Source organism: Anomaloglossus baeobatrachus, chromosome 1, assembly GCF_048569485.1.
Source record: "Anomaloglossus baeobatrachus isolate aAnoBae1 chromosome 1, aAnoBae1.hap1, whole genome shotgun sequence".
NCBI lineage: Eukaryota > Metazoa > Chordata > Amphibia > Anura > Aromobatidae > Anomaloglossus > Anomaloglossus baeobatrachus.
The window spans coordinates 940,365,892-940,384,750 of NC_134353.1; the positions used below are offsets into that span (position 1 = coordinate 940,365,892).

General features: G+C 47.2%; 1 protein-coding gene across 3 annotated transcripts in view; it reads right to left on the minus strand.

The window, feature by feature from the left end:
• The window catches only part of RANBP3L (RAN binding protein 3 like), a 92,654-nt gene extending 86,880 nt beyond the window's left edge, over positions 1-5,774 (minus strand). For all 3 annotated transcript variants that reach the window (XR_012727561.1, XM_075328550.1, XM_075328562.1), the window contains exon 1: positions 5,350-5,774. Coding sequence is in view for 2 of the 3 variants with exons in the window: in XM_075328550.1 (XP_075184665.1) it covers positions 5,350-5,560 (211 nt within the window). In the remaining variant the exon portion in view is untranslated. The remainder of the gene's footprint in view (positions 1-5,349) is intronic.
• Positions 5,775-18,859: the final 13,085 nt, after the last annotated feature.

Genomic DNA, 18,859 nt, shown 5'->3' on the forward strand with positions numbered 1-18,859 from the left:
CGTCAGCGGAAGCCGCTGCTCTATTGGTGTGACGTCAGCGGAAGCCGCTGCTCTATTGGTGTGACGTCAGCGGAAGCCGCTGCCCTATTGGTGTGACGTCAGCGGAAGCCGCTGCTCTATTGGAGTGACGTCAGTGGAAGCCGCTGCCCTATTGGAGTGACGTCAGCACAAGCCGCTGCCCTATTGGAGTGACGTCAGTGGAAGCCGCTGCCCTATTGGAGTGACGTCAGTGGAAGCCGCTGCCCTATTGGTGTGACGTCAGCACAAGCCGCTGCCCTATTGGTGTGACGTCAGCGGAAGCCGCTGCTCTATTGGTGTGACGTCAGCACAAGCCGCTGCCCTATTGGTGTGACGTCAGCACAAGCCGCTGCCCTATTGGTGTGACGTCAGCACAAGCCGCTGCCCTATTGGTGTGACGTCAGCGGAAGCCGCTGCTCTATTGGTGTGACGTCAGCACAAGCCGCTGCCCTATTGGTGTGACGTCAGCACAAGCCGCTGCCCTATTGGAGTGACGTCAGTGGAAGCCGCTGCCCTATTGGTGTGACGTCAGCACAAGCCGCTGCCCTATTGGTGTGACGTCAGCACAAGCCGCTGCCCTATTGGTGTGACATCAGTGGAAGCTGCTGCCCTATTGGTGTGACGTCAGCGGAAGCCGCTGCTCTATTGGTGTGACGTCAGCACAAGCCGCTGCCCTATTGGTGTGACGTCAGCACAAGCCGCTGCCCTATTGGTGTGACGTCAGCACAAGCCGCTGCCCTATTGGTGTGACGTCAGCACAAGCCGCTGCCCTATTGGTGTGACGTCAGCACAAGCCGCTGCCCTATTGGAGTGACGTCAGTGGAAGCCGCTGCCCTATTGGTGTGACGTCAGCACAAGCCGCTGCCCTATTGGTGTGACGTCAGCACAAGCCGCTGCCCTATTGGAGTGACGTCAGTGGAAGCCGCTGCCCTATTGGTGTGACGTCAGCACAAGCCGCTGCCCTATTGGTGTGACGTCAGCACAAGCCGCTGCCCTATTGGTGTGACGTCAGTGGAAGCCGCTGCCCTATTGGTGTGACGTCAGCACAAGCCGCTGCCCTATTGGTGTGACGTCAGCACAAGCCGCTGCCCTATTGGAGTGACGTCAGTGGAAGCCGCTGCCCTATTGGTGTGACGTCAGCACAAGCCGCTGCCCTATTGGTGTGACGTCAGCACAAGCCGCTGCCCTATTGGAGTGACGTCAGTGGAAGCCGCTGCCCTATTGGTGTGACGTCAGCACAAGCCGCTGCCCTATTGGTGTGACGTCAGCACAAGCCGCTGCCCTATTGGTGTGACATCAGTGGAAGCTGCTGCCCTATTGGTGTGACGTCAGCGGAAGCCGCTGCTCTATTGGTGTGACGTCAGCACAAGCCGCTGCCCTATTGGTGTGACGTCAGTGGAAGCCGCTGCCCTATTGGTGTGACGTCAGTGGAAGCCGCTGAATCGCTGGCAGGAGCAAGCAGTGACCGCTCGGAACTGGTGCAGGGTACAACAGGCAGGTAGTTAGCAACCTGCTGCCTATTACTTCTCAGGCACACGGTTAAAAAAAGTATGACATAGCTGTAAAAAAATACATGGAACGCACATCCGAAAATCATACCGGTAGGCAAAAATTTACACAATTCATGAGGTTCTTGGTTTAATATTCTGATTAGACTGTATCAAGCCACTGCCACGTCACGTCACAGAGAACCTCTCAGTGGGTTAGTAACTAGTGATAGCCTTAAAGGTGCAGAGAATTTCTCCAGATATTTCCTTTAAAGGATTAGGCCAGGATGGGGGACACAATTACATGAAGGGCCCAGGATGGGGGACATTATTACATGAAGGGCCCAGGATGGGGGACATTATTACATGAAGGGCCCAGGATGGGGGACATTATTACAGGAAGGTTCCAGGATGGGGGGCATTATTACATGAAGGGCCCATGATGGGGGACATTATTACATGAAGGGCCCATGATGGGGGACATTATTACATGAAGGGCCCATGATGGGGGACATTATTTCATGAAGGTCCCATGATGGGGGACATTATTACATAAAGGGCCCAGGATGGCGGACATTATTACATAAAGGGTCCGGGATGGGAGACAATATTCCAGGAAGGGGCTCAGGTTGGGGACATTATTACAGGAAGGGGCTCAGGTTGGAGGATATTATTAAACCACCACTCCAGCTTTTTTTTATTGCCCCATTAGAGTGGTGCTTTAAATCTTAGTCCCCTGTCTTACATTCACCTTCACGGGGGCTTCATCTTCTATTGCTGCTGCTCCCGTTGGTCTATCGAATTTGTGACCTGCCGGGAGCTCCAGTGTTTCATAGAGCAGCTGGAAGTCACAACTCAATGCAACTCTATGAGAGCCTCGTTCAGGCTCTTATAGAGTTGCATTGAGAATTTGTGAACTAACTTCTGACTTCCGGCCAGTCAGACGTCAGAGTCACAAGATGGCGCAGCGGGACCAGAGAAGAGCCAAAAAAAGGATGAAGATGCAGGAGGGTGAGTATAAGACTGGGGGCAGAGGACTTGGACGGGGGAATGAAAAATGCCCAAAACGCTGGAGTGGTGCTTTAAAGAGGCCAGGGTAGGAGACATTATTACAGAATGGGGACAGTTGTTACAGGACGGAGGACATTTATACAGGGGCCGATAGATCTGCCCAACGTGCTGGTGGCGGCCCCTGTCCAATTTTTGCTCCGGGCCCCATAACGATAAAGTAACAGCAAAGATATGGGAATAGTCAGAGGAGGTGGAGAGGTATCCGGGGCCCGAGGGTCTCTCTGCCACATGAGGAGGCACCACTAAGGCATATGATCTTACAGATTTTGCATTGGGGCCCTGGGGCTTAAAGTTACACCTCGGCCTACATAGTAGCTCTCTTGTATCAATGTGGACAATGCAACTTTTCAGAAGCCGTTTGGATAGAAAAATTTTCTTATTTGCCAAGAATCCCATTTCGGAGAAAATAGAAGCCCTGGTGCAAAAAGAGCGTGGGGGGCTACCAATGGTCCTGATGTAACGCGCTGCCCTGTATGACACGACTGGTCGCTACATGGCGGATTGACGAGCTCGTTAACGTCATTGTGCAATTAGTATTATATAACTGAGCGCCACCGCGACATGAATCAACCGGAGAAAACCTGCTCTGGAGAAAAGCTGCGCTGTCTCTTTAAGGGATTCTGCGCTTTTAACATTTCCTATTGTCTGGGTCTATGGGAAAATCAATACAGTGTGTGGGACAGAGACCATCCTCTCCCCCTGCCACGTTTAGGACACATACTTCACATGCCACGAAAGTTCTCGCATTCTTTCTTCTATAGGTCAATGGTAGCGAAATGCTCTGAGGTTCCCCCTTTTTCCTGTTCTACAAGTTTCATTTCTTTATATGCCTACACCTCCCGGAGGAAGGGAGTCTAGGAACCCAACACTCCCACCCACTCGATGGGCAGTCCGTGAGGGGCCCCGACGCCAAAAAGGGCCAAGTGCAACCTTCCTGGAGAGTTCATACATTGTTACAATCAACCAGAAACGTTTTCAGACTGCGCTCAATGATTTATTGCACCGAGGCCTCATCGTCCCCTCCAATATCGTACTATTTAGCTCGTGGTGAGCGACAGATGAGCCCCATCGAATGTGGCTGGGATATATATTAAGCCTGAGTTCCCCTTTAACTGACCCCAAAATATGCAGAGGTTCCTGTTTCCATTCCATGAAGAAAAGCCTCTTGTTTACATTGAGATGACATGCTGGAATTTGTAGTACAAATGGGTCTACGCGCTATCCATGCCGCCTATAGTGCAAACATATACAGGACTTTATGCAGTTCTGATCAGCTGGGGCTTGTGTTTCTACAATATGTGACCTATATAAACTGTATACATTTACTATATACTGTATACATACAATTGGCCCAAACCCAGGTTCTGATCAGCTGGGACTTGTATCTCCACAATATGCGACTTACACAAACTGTATACATTTACTATATACTGTGTATATACTATTCGCCTACAGCGGTGGCCCAAAGCCCAGGTTCTGATCAGCTGGGACTTGTATTTCCACAATATGCAACTTATATAAACTGTATACATTTACTATATACTGTATACATACAATTGGCCCAAACCCAGGTTCTGATCAGTTGGGACTTGCATTTCTATAATATATGACCTATATAAACTGTATACATTTACTATATACTGTATACATACTATTTGCCCACAGCTGTGGCCCAAAGGCCAGGTTCTGATCAGTTGGGACTTGTATTTCTATAATATATGACCTATATAAACTGTATACATTTACTATATACTGTATATATACTATTCACCCACAGCAGTGGCCCAAAACTCAGGTTCTGATTAGCTGGGACCTATATTTCTACAATATGTGACTTATATAAACTGTATACATTTACTATATACTGTACACATACTATTTGTTCACGGTGGTGGCCCAAACCCCAGGTTCTGATCAGCTGGGACTTGTATTTCTACAATATGCGACTTATATAAACTGTATACATTTACTATATACTGTATACATATTATTCGCCCAAAGCCCAGGTACTGATCAGCTGACACTTGTATTTCTACAATATGCAACTTATATAAACTGTATACATTTACTATATACTGTACACATACTATTTGTTCACGGCGGTGGCCCAAAACCCAGGTTCTGATCAGCTGGGACTTATATTTCCACAATATGCAACTTATATAAACTGGATACATTTACTATATACTGTATACATACTATTGGCCCAAAGCCCAGGTTCTGATCAGCCGGGACTTATATTTCCACAATATGCGACTTATATAAACTGTATACATTGTATACTATTTGCTCACGGTGATGGCCCAAAGTACAGTGCGGTTAATTCAGCAAAATAATGCAATATTAATATATTCTCCGCGGTCACATGGCATCACATGACGCGCTCTCCGATAGGGCACCATGTGACCACTGTTGTCAGTTACCCCCCTCATTGTAACATTTTAACATTACTTCAAATATGAATTTTGAATTTAAACAGTTTGAATTTTTTTTTTTATAAATAAACAAAACAGTTTGATCCAATTTGAAAAACTGTTCTGAGAAAAGTTGAAACAAAAACAAAACAATTTGATACAATTTGAAAACTTGTTAAAGGAAAAATTTGAAATTTTGTATCAAAAAAACAAAACAGTTTGTTCCAATTTGGGAAAAATGTAACATTTTGTATCAAAATATTTTGAAACAAAACAGTTTGATGGAATATGAAAACTTGTTGAAAAGTGGATGGAGAGATAGATGCCGACTCCGGGGTCGGTGCAGACAGCGGACTCACCTCTAGGGCAGTCTACTCGGCTCTCCGGTTGGCACGCACCGGTTTTCACTTGCAGCTGGTCACACACGGGCTGGCGGCGTCCGGTACCGGTGATGCACATTGCGACTTTTTCCCAATCGCTCTTGTCTGATCGCCTTGAGTCGTTGCAACGAGGTTCTATCTCTGGGTAGAAAACATTCTCTCGGATTATATGAGTTTGCTGGTTTCTCATACCGACCTATTCAGACTTGAAGTTTGGCGGCGGCGGCTTTTGGACGCTACGGAGCGGTGAACGCAGAATAGCAGATTACTTGCAAGTTTGCACAGGGACAAAGCAGCGCAGCGGCCTGACTCATTCCCCTGCTCAGGTCACCGGTTATTCGCCCCTGTAGGGTTTAGCTCTAGCAGCTACGTGCAGATCTAAGGACTGGAGTCAGGCTGGCTGGGAAGCTCTACCAGAGATGATCTGTGGGCAGGGATCTGCTGCTGGGTGGGCAGGGATCTGCGGCTGGGTGGGCAGGGATCTGCGGCTGGGGCCTCCTCCCCGCTGCCGCCTGCTCGTGTTACTCCATGTCGTCACACACTCAGCTTCTCTCACGAGCAGGGTTGTCTTTTTTTCCCCTTTAAATATTGTATTTTCTATAACTGTTACTTGTTTGTATATGTTCCTCCTGAATTGTAAAGCGCTGCGGAATATGTTGGCGCTATAGAAATAAAGATTATTATTATTATTATTAATCCCCAGTATCTGCTCTGGTGGAGTCATCGCATTCGCCATACACGTCAGATTTATACATCGTCCGACCCAAACAGCAGGAACAAAATAACAAAAACAACAACAACAACAACAACAACACTCTTCATAGAGATAAATGATTCCATGTGAATAGACACAAAGCTCTGTGTCCCGCATTCTCCGCAGCATGGTACGTCGCACTGACACTGCACACACATTGTCGCAGGGATTATGTGTTGTGTCGGACACTTATGTAATAATCTGCGGCTTCACGTTATAAGGAAAATCCAGTTTTATGTAAACTCAATTTAAATGTTTTTGCATTAAAATAAATCACGAGTTACATGATAAGAATCGGTGCAAGTTATCACATGCTCTGGGCTTTGTATCCAGGGGGGTCTGTATACAATATGCTCTGAGGTCTGTATACAGTAAGGTCTGCTCTGGGGTCTGTATACTGGGGGTCTGTATACTGGGAGTCTGTATACTGTGGGGTCTGTATACTATGATACTATGGGGTCTGTATACTGTGGGGTCTGTATACTGTGGGGTCTGTATACTGGGGGTCTGTATACTGGGAGTCTGTATACTGTGGGGTCTGTATACTATGATACTATGGGGTCTGTATACTGTGGGGTCTGTATACTGTGGGGTCTATATACTGTGGGGTCTGTATACTGGGGGGTCTGTATACTGGGGGGTCTGTATACAATATGCTCTGGGGTCTGTATACTGTGGGGTCTGTATACTGGGGGGTCTGTATACTGGGGGGTCTGTATACTGGGGGGTCTGTATACTGGGGGGTCTGTATACAATATGCTCTGGGGTCTGTATACTGTGGGGTCTGTATACTGTGGGGTCTGTAACTGGGGGCTCTGTATACTGTGAGGTTTGGTCTTTGGTCTGTATACTTGGGAATAATGGCCTGGGGTCTGTATACAGTGGGTTATGGTGTCTGTATGGTGTAGGGTATATATTCAATAGGGTCTAGACTGGGGTCTGTATACAGAAGGGGTCTGGTCTGGTGTTCATATACAGGAGGGATGTGGTCTGGAGTCCATGTGCAGAGGGGGTCTCGACTGGGATCTGTATACACAAGGGGTCTGACCGCGGAACAGTATATTGAGGGGTCTGGTCTGGGGTCCATATACAAAAGGGATGTGGTCTGGGATCCGTATACAGAGAGGGTCTGGTCTGGGATCTGTATATACAAGGGGTCTGAATGCAGAGGGGGCAAGAGAATCAAATGCAATCACAGGATGCTGCAAAATCCCTTAAAGATGGAGGCAAAAGGTGCAAAATACTGATGGAGCAGCCACTCACACTGCCACTCCATGGAGGGGGTGATTGCTTAGTATTAAAATTGCACACAAATGGCTAGTATAGAGCGCCATTCACACATGTAGAGAGGATATACAGAGGGGGTCTGGCCTGGGGTCTGCATATAGGGGGGTCTCGTCTGGAGCTCGTATACAGAGGGGGTCTGGTCTGGGGTCTTTATACAGTGGGATCTGGTCTGAGGTCTGTATACAGAGGGGGTCTGGTCTGGGGTCTTTATACAGTGGGATCTGGTCTGGGGCCTGTATACAGAGGGCATCTGCTCTGGGACCCGTTTACAGAGGGGGTCTGCTCTGGGGTCCGTATACAGAGGGGGTCTGGTCTGGGGTCTTTATACAGTGGGATCTGGTCTGGGGTCTGTATACAGAGGGCATCTGCTCTGGGACCCGTTTACAGAGGGGGTCTGCTCTGGGGTCCGTATACAGAGGAGTCTGGTCTGGGGTCTTTATACAGTGGGGTCTGGTCTGGGGTCTGTATAACAGAGGGGGTCTGCTGTGGGGTCCGTATACAGAGGGGGTCTGGTCTGGGGTCTTTATACAGTGGGGTCTGGTCTGGGACCCATATACAGAGGGGGTCTGCTCTGGGGTCCGTATACAGAGGGGTCTGGTCTGGGGTCTTTATACAGTGGGGTCTGTATAACAGAGGTCTGCTCTGGGGTCTGTATACAGAGGGGGTCTGGTTTAGGGTCTTTATACAGTGGAGTCTGGTCTTGGGTCTGTATAACAGAGGGGGTCTGCTCTGGGGTCCGTATACAGAGGGTGTCTGGTCTGGGGTCTGTATAACAGAGGGGGGTCTGCTCTGGGGTCCGTATACAGAGGGGTCTGGTCTGGGGTCTGCATATAGTGGGGGTCTAGTCTGGAGCTCGTATACAAAGGGGTCTGGTCTGGGGTCTGTATACAGAGGGGTTTGCTCTGGGGTCCGTATACAGAGGGTCTGTGTAGTGGGCAGCTGATACAGATGACCCTCCTGATCTACAGACTCTGAGGGTCCAGGTCCCCCATGGTCCCCCCAGTGCAGGTTGTTGCACCACACTCGGGTGAGGCAGGGGCCGGGCAGGATCCGGCCTTATCAGTGGGGACCTGAAGTGGTTGTAAGGACTGGGAGGACTAAACTTGTTCAGACATGATTGTAAACCAGATCTGACCGTCCTCTGTTTTCCCTGGGGATGAGTGATGAGATCAGCGGTGCACGCAGCTGCTTATCCCTGTGGCAATAGATGCATCTGTCACTGATCTGTATGATTATGGAGGGTAATGGCTTGGCTGACCACGACCTATGAAAGATGGCCATAGCCGACTCACAGGATCTACGTAATTGAAGTGAATGGCTGAATAACATTAAATGCCCCCTTATCGCTTTCACTCCCCTAGCCCACCAGGGATGTTTTAATGTGCCCCAATGGCAGAGCAGCGGTTATGTTTGGTGGGCCCGTGTGCTGTGACCACAATCAATGTTAGGAGCTAGCGGCCGAGCGCTGTGTCTATTGGGCTGTGACCCCCGGGTACATGGGGCAGCTGGGTTTAGGCGAACAGGAGCCTTCGTGTCCCGAAACAGCATAGCCCCCCTCTCCAAGGATAGCCAATCAGAGCGGATCAGTGCAGGAAAGGGGCACATCACTACTTGGCTGCCGCCATTATTTCGGAGGGGGTCCCTGAGCAATTCTGCATTTGCTATGGAGAGAGTGAAGTAAGGACCACTATACACAGTACATAGAGGTCAGCCATTCATCTGACAACTATCCCCCCCCCCCCGAGCCGAGAGCCCCTGTATACACTGCGAGACAATAACAGACCCCTATGTCCTTCTAATAAAAAATAAACTGTCCTCCTCCAGACTCTTCTATCCTCCTCCTCCAGAATACTCTGTCCTCCTCCAGACTACTCTCTCCTCCTCCAGACTCCTCTGTCCTCCTTCTCCAGACCTCCAGTCCTACTCTGTTCTCCTCACCCATACTCTTCTGTCCTCCTCCTCAAGACTCCTCTGTCCTCCTCCCTCCAGACTCCTCTTTCTTCCTCCCTCCAGACTCCTCTGTCCTCCTCCCTCCAGACTCCTCTGTCCTCTTCCAGACTCCTCTGTCCTCCTCCCTCCAGACTCCTCTGTCCTCCTCCCTCCAGACTCTTCTGTCTTCCTCCTCCAGACTCCTCTGTCCTCCTCTTCCAGACTCCTCTGTCCTCCTCCCTCCAGACTCTTCAGTCTTTCTCCTCCAGACTCCTCTGTCCTCCTCCCTCCAGACTCCTCTGTCCTCCTCCTCCAGACTCCTCTGTCCTCCTCCTCCCTCCAGACTTTGTCCTCCTCCTCCAGAATCCTCTGTCCTCCTCCCTCCAGACTCCTCTATCCTCTTCCTCCAGACTCTTCTATCCTCCTCCTCCAGACTCCTCTGTTCTCCTACTCCAGACTCCTCTGTTCTCCTACTCCAGACTCCTCTGTCCTCCTCCTCCAGATTCCTCTGTCCTCCTCCAGACTCCTCTGTCCTCCTCCCTCCAGACTCCTCTGCCCTCCTCCTCCCTCCAGACTCCTCTGCCCTCCATACTCCTCTGTCCTCCTCCAGACTCCTTCCTTCTCCTCTTCCCTCCAGACTCCTCTATCCTCCTCCCTCCAGACTTCTCTATCCTACTCCCTCCAGGCTCCTCTGTCCTTCTCCTCCCTCCAGGCTCTTCTCTTCCTTCCTCTAGACTCCTCCCTTTTCCTCCTCCCTCCAGACTCCTGTGTTCTCCTCTTCCAGATTCCTTTGTTCTCTTCCCTTCAGACTACTCTGTTCTCCTCCCCCAGACTCCTTTATCCTCCTCTTCCAGACTCCTCTGTCCTTCCCCCAGAATCCTCTGTCCTCCGCTTCCAGACTCCTCTGTCCTCCGCTTCCAGACTCCTCTGTCCTTCCCCCAGACTCCTCTGTCCTCCTCTTACAGACATCTCTGTTCTCCTCCCCCAGACTCCTCTGTCCTCCTCCCTCCAGACTCCTCTGTCCTCCTCTTACAGACATCTCTGTTCTCCTCCCCCAGACTCCTCTGTCCTCCTCCCTCCAGACTCCTCTATCCTTCCCCTCCATACTCCTTTGTCCTCCTCCAGACTCCTTTATCCTCCTCCTCCAGACACCTGTATCCTCCTCCTGTAGACTCCTCTGTCCTCCTCCCTCCAAACTCCTATGCCCTCTTCCATCCAGAGTCCTCTGTCCTCCTCTGATAGAGAGTTCTGAATTAATAGAGGGGGTCCTCTGTTCGGGGCCCTCATCTCTCTCTGGAGGACCCGTCCTGTCCTGCATTACACAGACAACCCATTTATATAAATAGAAGCTGTGTAAGACCTCATTTTCCCTTTGGGGGCGCTGCAGGAAAAGTGAGGACTTAGTGCCAGGATTAACCATTGCATTCCACATTAGGAGGGAAGGATGCTCTCCTCATAGTGATAATAATACTGGACATGTCCGTATCCTCCGTGTGTGCGGCGTCTGCAGGATATACAGAGGGGCCCCATACACAAGTTAAAATAAGGTCACATATAAGTCTGTAACCCGGCCCGTGCCGGGGAGCGCTATTTATATATTGCTCTATGGGGCTGACACTGCTGTCAGTCAGGGGCCGCGCCTGCGCTCCTGGTGCTCAGGACATGGGAGTCCGATAAGGATTGTGTTACTTTACCAGCTATATTGTCATCTCAGTAAAATGTTCATCCAAACGGGAGATTATAAGATTAAAAGGGCTAAACGGGAGGAGAAAAAAATACAGATGCTCTTCCAGAAACAGTGCCACACTTGTCAATGGGTTGTGTCTGGTACTGCAGCGCCACCATACTAGTAATGAGGCTGAACAACAACAGCAGACACAACCTGGGCAGAAGGGAGCATCATTTTTCTCTTTTTTTGTTTCCTTCTCTCTTTTTTCTCTCATTTTCTCTCTTTGTTTCTGTCTCTCTTTTCTTTTTCTTCCTGTCTTTCTTTCTTTCCTTCCTTCCAATATTCTATATGTTATTGCTTCCTTCCTTTCTTCCCTTTCTCATTTATCTTTTCTTTCTTGCGTTCTCTCTTTTCTCTCTCATTCTGTTTTTCTTTCCTTTCTTCTCTTTCGTTCTTTCTCTTTGCTATTATCTTTCTCTCCTTTTTTCTTTTTCTTTCTCTCTCTCCTTTCTTTCTTTTTCTTCCTTTCTTCCTGTCTTTCTTTCTTTCCTTCCAACATTCCAAATGTTATTACTTCTGTCCTTTTTTCCTAACAGTTAAATGTGAACGGGTGCAATTCCTAATAGATAAATGTGAACGGATGCAATTCCTAACAGATAAATGTGAACGGGTGCAGTTCCTAAAAGATAAATGTGAACGGGTGCAATTCCTAACAGATAAATGTGAACGGGTGCAATTCCTAACAGATAAATGTGAACAGGTGCAATTCCTAGCAGATAAATGTGAATAGGTGCAATTCCTAGCAGATAAATGTGAACGGGTACAATTCCTAACAGATAAGTGTGAACAGGTGCAATTCCTAACAGATAAATGTGAACGGGTGCAATTCCTACCAGATAAATGTGAACGGGTACAATTCCTAACAGATACATTTTAATGGGTGCAATTCCTAGCAGATAAATGTGAATAGGTGCAATTCCTAGCAGATAAATGTGAACGGGTGCAATTCCTAATAGATAAATGTGAATGGGTGCAATTCCTAATAGATAAATGTGAATGGGTGTAATTCCCAACAGATAAATGTGAACGGGTGTAATTCCCAACAGATAATTATGAACGGGTGTAATTCCTAACAGATATATGAGAACGGGGGCAATTCCTGACAGATAGATGTGAACAAGTGCAATTCCTAACAGATAAATGTGAACGGGAGCAATTCCTAACAGATAAATGTGAACGGGTGCAATTCCTAATAAAATGTGAACGGGTGTAATTCCTAACAGATAAATGTGAACAAGTGCAATTCCTAACAGATAAATGTGAACAGGTGCAATTCCTAATGGATAAGTGTGAATGGGGCAATTCCTAACAAATAAATGTGAATGGGGGCAATTCCTAACAGATAAATGTGAACGGGTGTAATTTCTAACAGATAAATGTGAACGGGTGCAATTCCTAACAGATAAATGTGAACAGGTGCATTTCCTTATTTCTCTTTCTCTCTCTTTCCTTTTATTTCTCTTTTGCTCTTTCTTTCTCTTCTCCCTATGCTATTATCTATCCTTCTCTCCTTTTTTCTTTCTTTAGTTTTTTTTCTCTCCCCTTTCTTTTTCTCTTTCTTTTTCTTCCTTTCTTCCTGTCTTTCTTTCTTTCCTTCCTTCCAACATTCGAAATGTTATTACTTTCGTACTTTCTTCCTAACAGATAAATGTGGACAGGTGCAATTCCTAACAGATAAATGTGAACGGGTGCAATTCCTAACGGATAAATGTGAAGGGGTGTAATTCCTAACAGATAAATGTAAACGGGGCAATTCCTAACAGATAAATGTGAACGGGGCAATTCCTAACAGATAAATGTGAACGGGTGCAATTCCTAACAGATAAATGTGAACGGGTGCAATTCCTAACGGATAAATGTGAACGGGTGCAATTCCTAACGGATAAGTGTGAATGGGGCAATTCCTAAGAGACAAATGTGAATGGGTGCAATTCCTTCTTTCGTTCTTTTTCTCTTTGTTTTTCTTTCCTTTTTTCTCTCTTTTGATCCTCTCTTTGCTATTATCTATCTTTCCTTTTTTTTCTTTTATTTCTTTCTTATTTTTTTCCTCTCTCTTTTCTTCCTTTCTTCCTCTGTCTTTCTTTCTTTCCTTCCTTCCAACATTCCAAATGTTTTTCTTTCTGTCCTTTCTTCTTAACAGATAAATGTGAACAAATGCAATTCCTAACAGATAAATGTGAACGGGTGCAATTCCTAATAGATAAATGTGAACGGGTGCAAACGTATCAGGATAGTGAACACTGTAAAACCTGGGCAACAATAACAATATTGCATATATTTTCTCCCATTCAGTTCATACTGCAAAAAAATGAAGCTAAGTTACAAAAAAAAGCAGCAGGAAGGGGTTAAAGTAGTATCACTCAGCTTGCAGCGATTGCACCCGTAACATCTGCGCCTCCTCCCATGTGTTTTTACACTTCAGCCGTTCCCATCGTCCTAATACCAGCAGATTCCTCTGATTATTGCCCTTATGGGGCGGGCTCGCCTCGTCAGCTGGGTGACATTTTTGCAGATTTCCACCTGCAGCTATGAATTATCCCTCGCTCCAAGGAAGTCAGTACATTTCCACTCACCTCTTCATCGCCAGCACTCGGCTCCTGTGACGACTCAAAAGTTGTAGTGCCGGGTTCCAATTATGATGGTAGCAATTACTGATAATATGTTACTGTCTCTCATTTACACACAGGGAGGACCGCTGCACGCAGTCACAATTGATCGGATCACGTGCAAAGACCATCGGAGCTTTGTTTTTCCATTACATACACCTAGCAATAAAAAAAAAATAAAATCTACCTGTAGTCACCACTAGGGGGAGCTCTGAAGCGCCAGCATACTGTTATTAATCTATGCTCTGTATGCGGTGAGCTCCCTCTAGTGGTGACTGTGGGCAGCCCAGATTTTAAAGGGTTATTCCCCTCTTCACAAATGGACATTGTCGGATAGGGCTTGTAAAAACAAACAATTTTGCAATTTGTTACTTATTAACATTTTCAGTCGTTCTTGAGATATTAACACTTTTCTTTACAGCTCAAAGTCTAGGAGATCGACCACGGCTGCTAGGCAGCAGAACATGCACAGCGCTTACAACATCTTTACTACTGAGCTTGTAAACACTTTTTTGAGGCAAGGATATTCCTTCCTATTCCCAGTGTAGCACTTACAAGCTACACAGCGGTGGTCGGTCTCCTAGGCAACCAGCTGTAAACAAAAGAAAAATGTTAATATCTCAAGAACGGCTGCAAATTTTGATAAACAGTAAATTGCAAAAGTGCTTTAATTTACGAGCACTATCCAACAATATCCCATCTATAAATATGGGAATACCCCTTTAAATGATTTATATCTATAGCATTGCAGGAGATCTGGAACACTGTATCAGAAGACACTACTAAAAATGAATCGGTGCAGAATTTTGGACCTTTAACAAAATAAATGGCACCCGGGTGTGGACATAACGACCTCCAGTAATTGCATTCTAACTAGTTATAGGGGTTGTCTAATTACATTGGCTATTTAGCATCGGGTTCCATTTGAAGCGACAAACCTTATTTTAGAATGGATTTTCCCCTTTGTTTTCCTATAAGATAAGCGGTGTTTGGCGTTGCGGACAGCCACTGATCTTTCCACTTGCATGCTGGGTTGAACTGGATGTGCATGTGTATAGATGTATCAAACTTCAACTTGCGGTGTTAAAGAGTAAACCATTTACATTTTTATGTCATAAACCAATAGTACACCAGAGAATAAGTTAACTATATAAATAACTTTATAATATATCTTATCAGAAAAATCTGCTTTATTCTCCTCCTGGACTAAACGTTTCCTCTCAATTCATGGGGTAAAAAAAAAATCTGTTTTCAGTTTAGACAGATCTTCGAGTTTCTGAGATAGATGACAGTTGGTGCATAGAAAGTTCTATGGAGGAGGGAGGAGCAAGAGGCTGACAATGACATTCTGCTGCAAGTTCTCCTGAAACGGCAGTTACTGGAGTAGGGAGGAGCTGGAGGAGACAGACATTCTGCTGCAAGTTCTCCTGAAATGACAGTTACTGGAGGAAGGGAGCAGCTGGAGGTGACAGACATTCTGCTGCAAGTTCTCCTGAAATGACAGTTACTGGAGGAGGGAGGAGCTGTAGGTGACACAGGCATGCTGCTGCAAGGTCTCCTGAAACGGCATTTACTGGAGGAGGGAGGAGCTGGAGGAGAGACATTCTGCTGCAAGTTCTCCTGAAATGGCAGTTACTGCACGAGGGAGGATCTGGAGATGACACACATTCTGCTACAAGTTCTCCTGAAACGACAGTTACAGGAGGAAGGGAGCAGCTGAAGGTGACAGACATTCTGCTGCAAGTTCTCCTAAAACAGCAGTTACAGGAAGAAGGGAGCAGCTGAAGGTGACAGACATTCTGCTGCAAGTTCTCCTGAAATGACAGTTACTGGAGGAGGGAGGAGCTGTAGGTGACACAGGCATGCTGCTGCAAGGTCTCCTGAAACGGCATTTACTGGAGGAGGGAGGAGCTGGAGGAGAGACATTCTGCTGCAAGTTCTCCTGAAATGGCAGTTACTGCACGAGGGAGGATCTGGAGATGACACACATTCTGCTACAAGTTCTCCTGAAACGACAGTTACAGGAGGAAGGGAGCAGCTGAAGGTGACAGACATTCTGCTGCAAGTTCTCCTAAAACGGCAGTTACAGGAAGAAGGGAGCAGCTGAAGGTGACAGACATTCTGCTGCAAGTTCTCCTGAAATGACAGTTACAGGAGGAGGGAGGAGCTGGAGGAGACAGACATTCTTCTACAAGTTCTCCTGAAATGGCAGTTACTGGAGGAGGGAGGAGCTGGAGACAGACATTCTGCTGCAAGTTCTCCTGAAATGACAGTTACTGGAGAAGGGAGGAGCTGGAGGTGACACAGACATTTCACTGCAAGTTCTTCTGAAATGACAGTTACAGGAGGAGGGAGGAGCTGGAGGAGACAGACATTTTGCTGCAAGTTCTCCTGAAATGGCAGTTACTGGAGGAAGGTAGGAGCTGGATATAACACAGAGACAGGAGATGACAGTTGGTGCATAGAAAGTTCTATGGAGGAGGGAGGAGCTAGAGGCTGACAATGACATTCTGCTGCAAGTTCTCCTGAAACGGCAGCTACTGGAGGAAGGGAGCAGCTGGAGGTGACAGACATTCTGCTGCAAGTTCTCCTGAAATGACAGTTACAGGAGGAGGGAGGAGCTGGAGGAGACAGACATTCTTCTACAAGTTCTCCTGAAATGGCAGTTACTGGAGGAGGGAGGAGCTGGAGACAGACATTCTGCTGCAAGTTCTCCTGAAATGACAGTTACTGGAGAAGGGAGGAGCTGGAGGTGACACAGACATTTCACTGCAAGTTCTTCTGAAATGACAGTTACAGGGGGAGGGAGGAGCTGGAGGAGACAGACATTTTGCTGCAAGTTCTCCTGAAATGGCAGTTACTGGAGGAAGGTAGGAGCTGGATATAACACAGAGATAGGAGATGACAGTTGGTGCATAGAAAGTTCTATGGAGGAGGGAGGAGCTAGAGGCTGACACTAACATTCTGCTGCACGTTCTCCTGAAATGGCAGTTACTGGAGGAGGGAGGGGCTGGAGGTGACACACATTCTGCTGCAAGTTCTCCTGAAATGGCAGTTAGTGGAGGAGGAAGGGGCTGGAGGTGACACACATTCTGCTACAAGTTCTCCTGAAAGGGCAGTTACAGGACGAAGGGAGCAGCTGCACATTTTTGCTGCAAGTTCTCCTGAAATGACAGTTACTGGAGGAGCTGGAGGTGACACACATTCTGTTACAAGTTCTCCTGAAATAACAGTTACAGGAGGAAGGAGGAGCTGAAGGTGACACATTCTATTACAAGTTCTCCTGAAATGACAGTTACAGGAGGAGACAGACATTATGCTGCAAGTTTTCCTGAAGCAGCAGTTACTGGAAGAGGGATGAGGTGGAGATGACACAGACATTCTGCTGCAAGTTCTCCTGAAATGACAGTTACAGGAGGAGGGAGAAGCCGAAGGAGACAGACATTCTGCTGCAAGTTCTCCTGAAATGGCAGTTACTGGAGGAGCTGGAGGTGACAGACATTCTGCTAGAAGTTCTCCTGAAACGGCAGTTACAAGAAGGGAGGAGCTAGAGCTAACAGATATTTCGCTGCAAGTTCTCCTGAAACGGCAGGTACAGGAGGAGGGAGGACCTGGAGGTGACAGACCTTTCGCTGCAAGATCTGCTGAAACAACAATTACTGGAGGAGGGAGGACCTGGAGGTGACACAGACATTCTGCTGCAAGTTTTGAAACAGAAGATAATTTAGGAGGGACGAGCTAGAGGTAACACAGACATTCTGCTGCAAATTTTTCTGACATGACAGTTACTGGAGGAGGGAGAAAGAAGCTGGTGGTTACACAGATATTCTGCTGCAAGTTCCCCTGAAACGGCATTTATTGGACGCAGGAGGTACAGGTGGTGACACTGCCATTCTGCTGCACGTTCTCCTGAAATGGCAGATACAGGAAGGAAGAGGAGCTGGAGGTGACACAGTCCTTTCACTGCAAGATCTCCTAAAATGACAGTTGCTAGAGGAGGGAGGAGCTACAGGTCACACAGATATTTCGCTGCAAGTTCTAAGACGGAAGATACTGGAGGAGCGATGAGCTGGTGGTGACAGACATTCTGCTGCAAGTTTTGAAACAGAATATACTTTATGAGGGACGAGCTGGAGATGACACAGACATTCTGCTGCAAGTTCTTCTGAAATGGCAGTTACTGGAGGAGGGATGAGCTGGAGCTGAAACAGACATCATGCTGAAACTTCTGCTGAAATGGCAGTTACCAGAGGAAGGACAAGCTGGAGGTAACAGGCATTCTGCTGCAAGTTCTCCTGAAACGCCAGTTACTGGAGGAGGGAGGAGCTAGAGGTGACACACACATTCTGCTACAAGATCTGAAATGGCACTTACTGAAAGATGATAGAGCTGGATGTGACACAGACATTCTGCTGCAAGTTCTTCTGTAACAGCAGTTACTGGAGGAGGGAGGAGCTGGAGGTGACACAGACTTTCTGCTGCAAGTTCACCTGAAATGGCAGTTACAGGAGGAGGTAGGAGCTGGAGGTGACACAGACATTCTGCTGCAAGTTCTTTTGTAACAGCAGTTACTGGAGGAGGGAGGAGCTGGAGGTGACACAGACTTTCTGCTGCAAGTTCACCTGAAATGGCAGTTACAGGAGGAAGTAGGAGCTGGAGGTGACAGACATTCTGCTGCAAGTTCTTTTGTAACAGCAGTTACTGGAGGAGGGAGGAGCTGGAGGTGACACAGACTTTCTGCTGCAAGTTCACCTGAAATGGCAGTTACAGGAGGAGGTAGGAGCTGGAGGTGACACAGACAATCTGCTGCAAGTTCTCCAGAATCACCATTAATAGTTTTCTAAAGACGTTTATGAGCACCCACTACCATCCCTTATCTCAGTATTCTTTCAAATGTAGAAAGAGAGAGCAGGATGGAATGGCGCAACCTTTAAGGATACACAGTCCAGGTCTTCAATGGTTAACCCAGTTATATATTATGTACGTTCTTACGAAAACAGGCCAGTTTTTACTGGATAGCAGACAATTCCTGTGCCAAAACTATGGATCAAGGCAGTCAACAGCAGCGTCCAAGCCTTGTACAAATAAATAGAACCTATGGAAAGTACATACCGTTCATGCGGAACAGAAAGCCTGGGACAGAAGGGGACAGCTTCACCATTTTTATGCACAATCGTTGGTTTT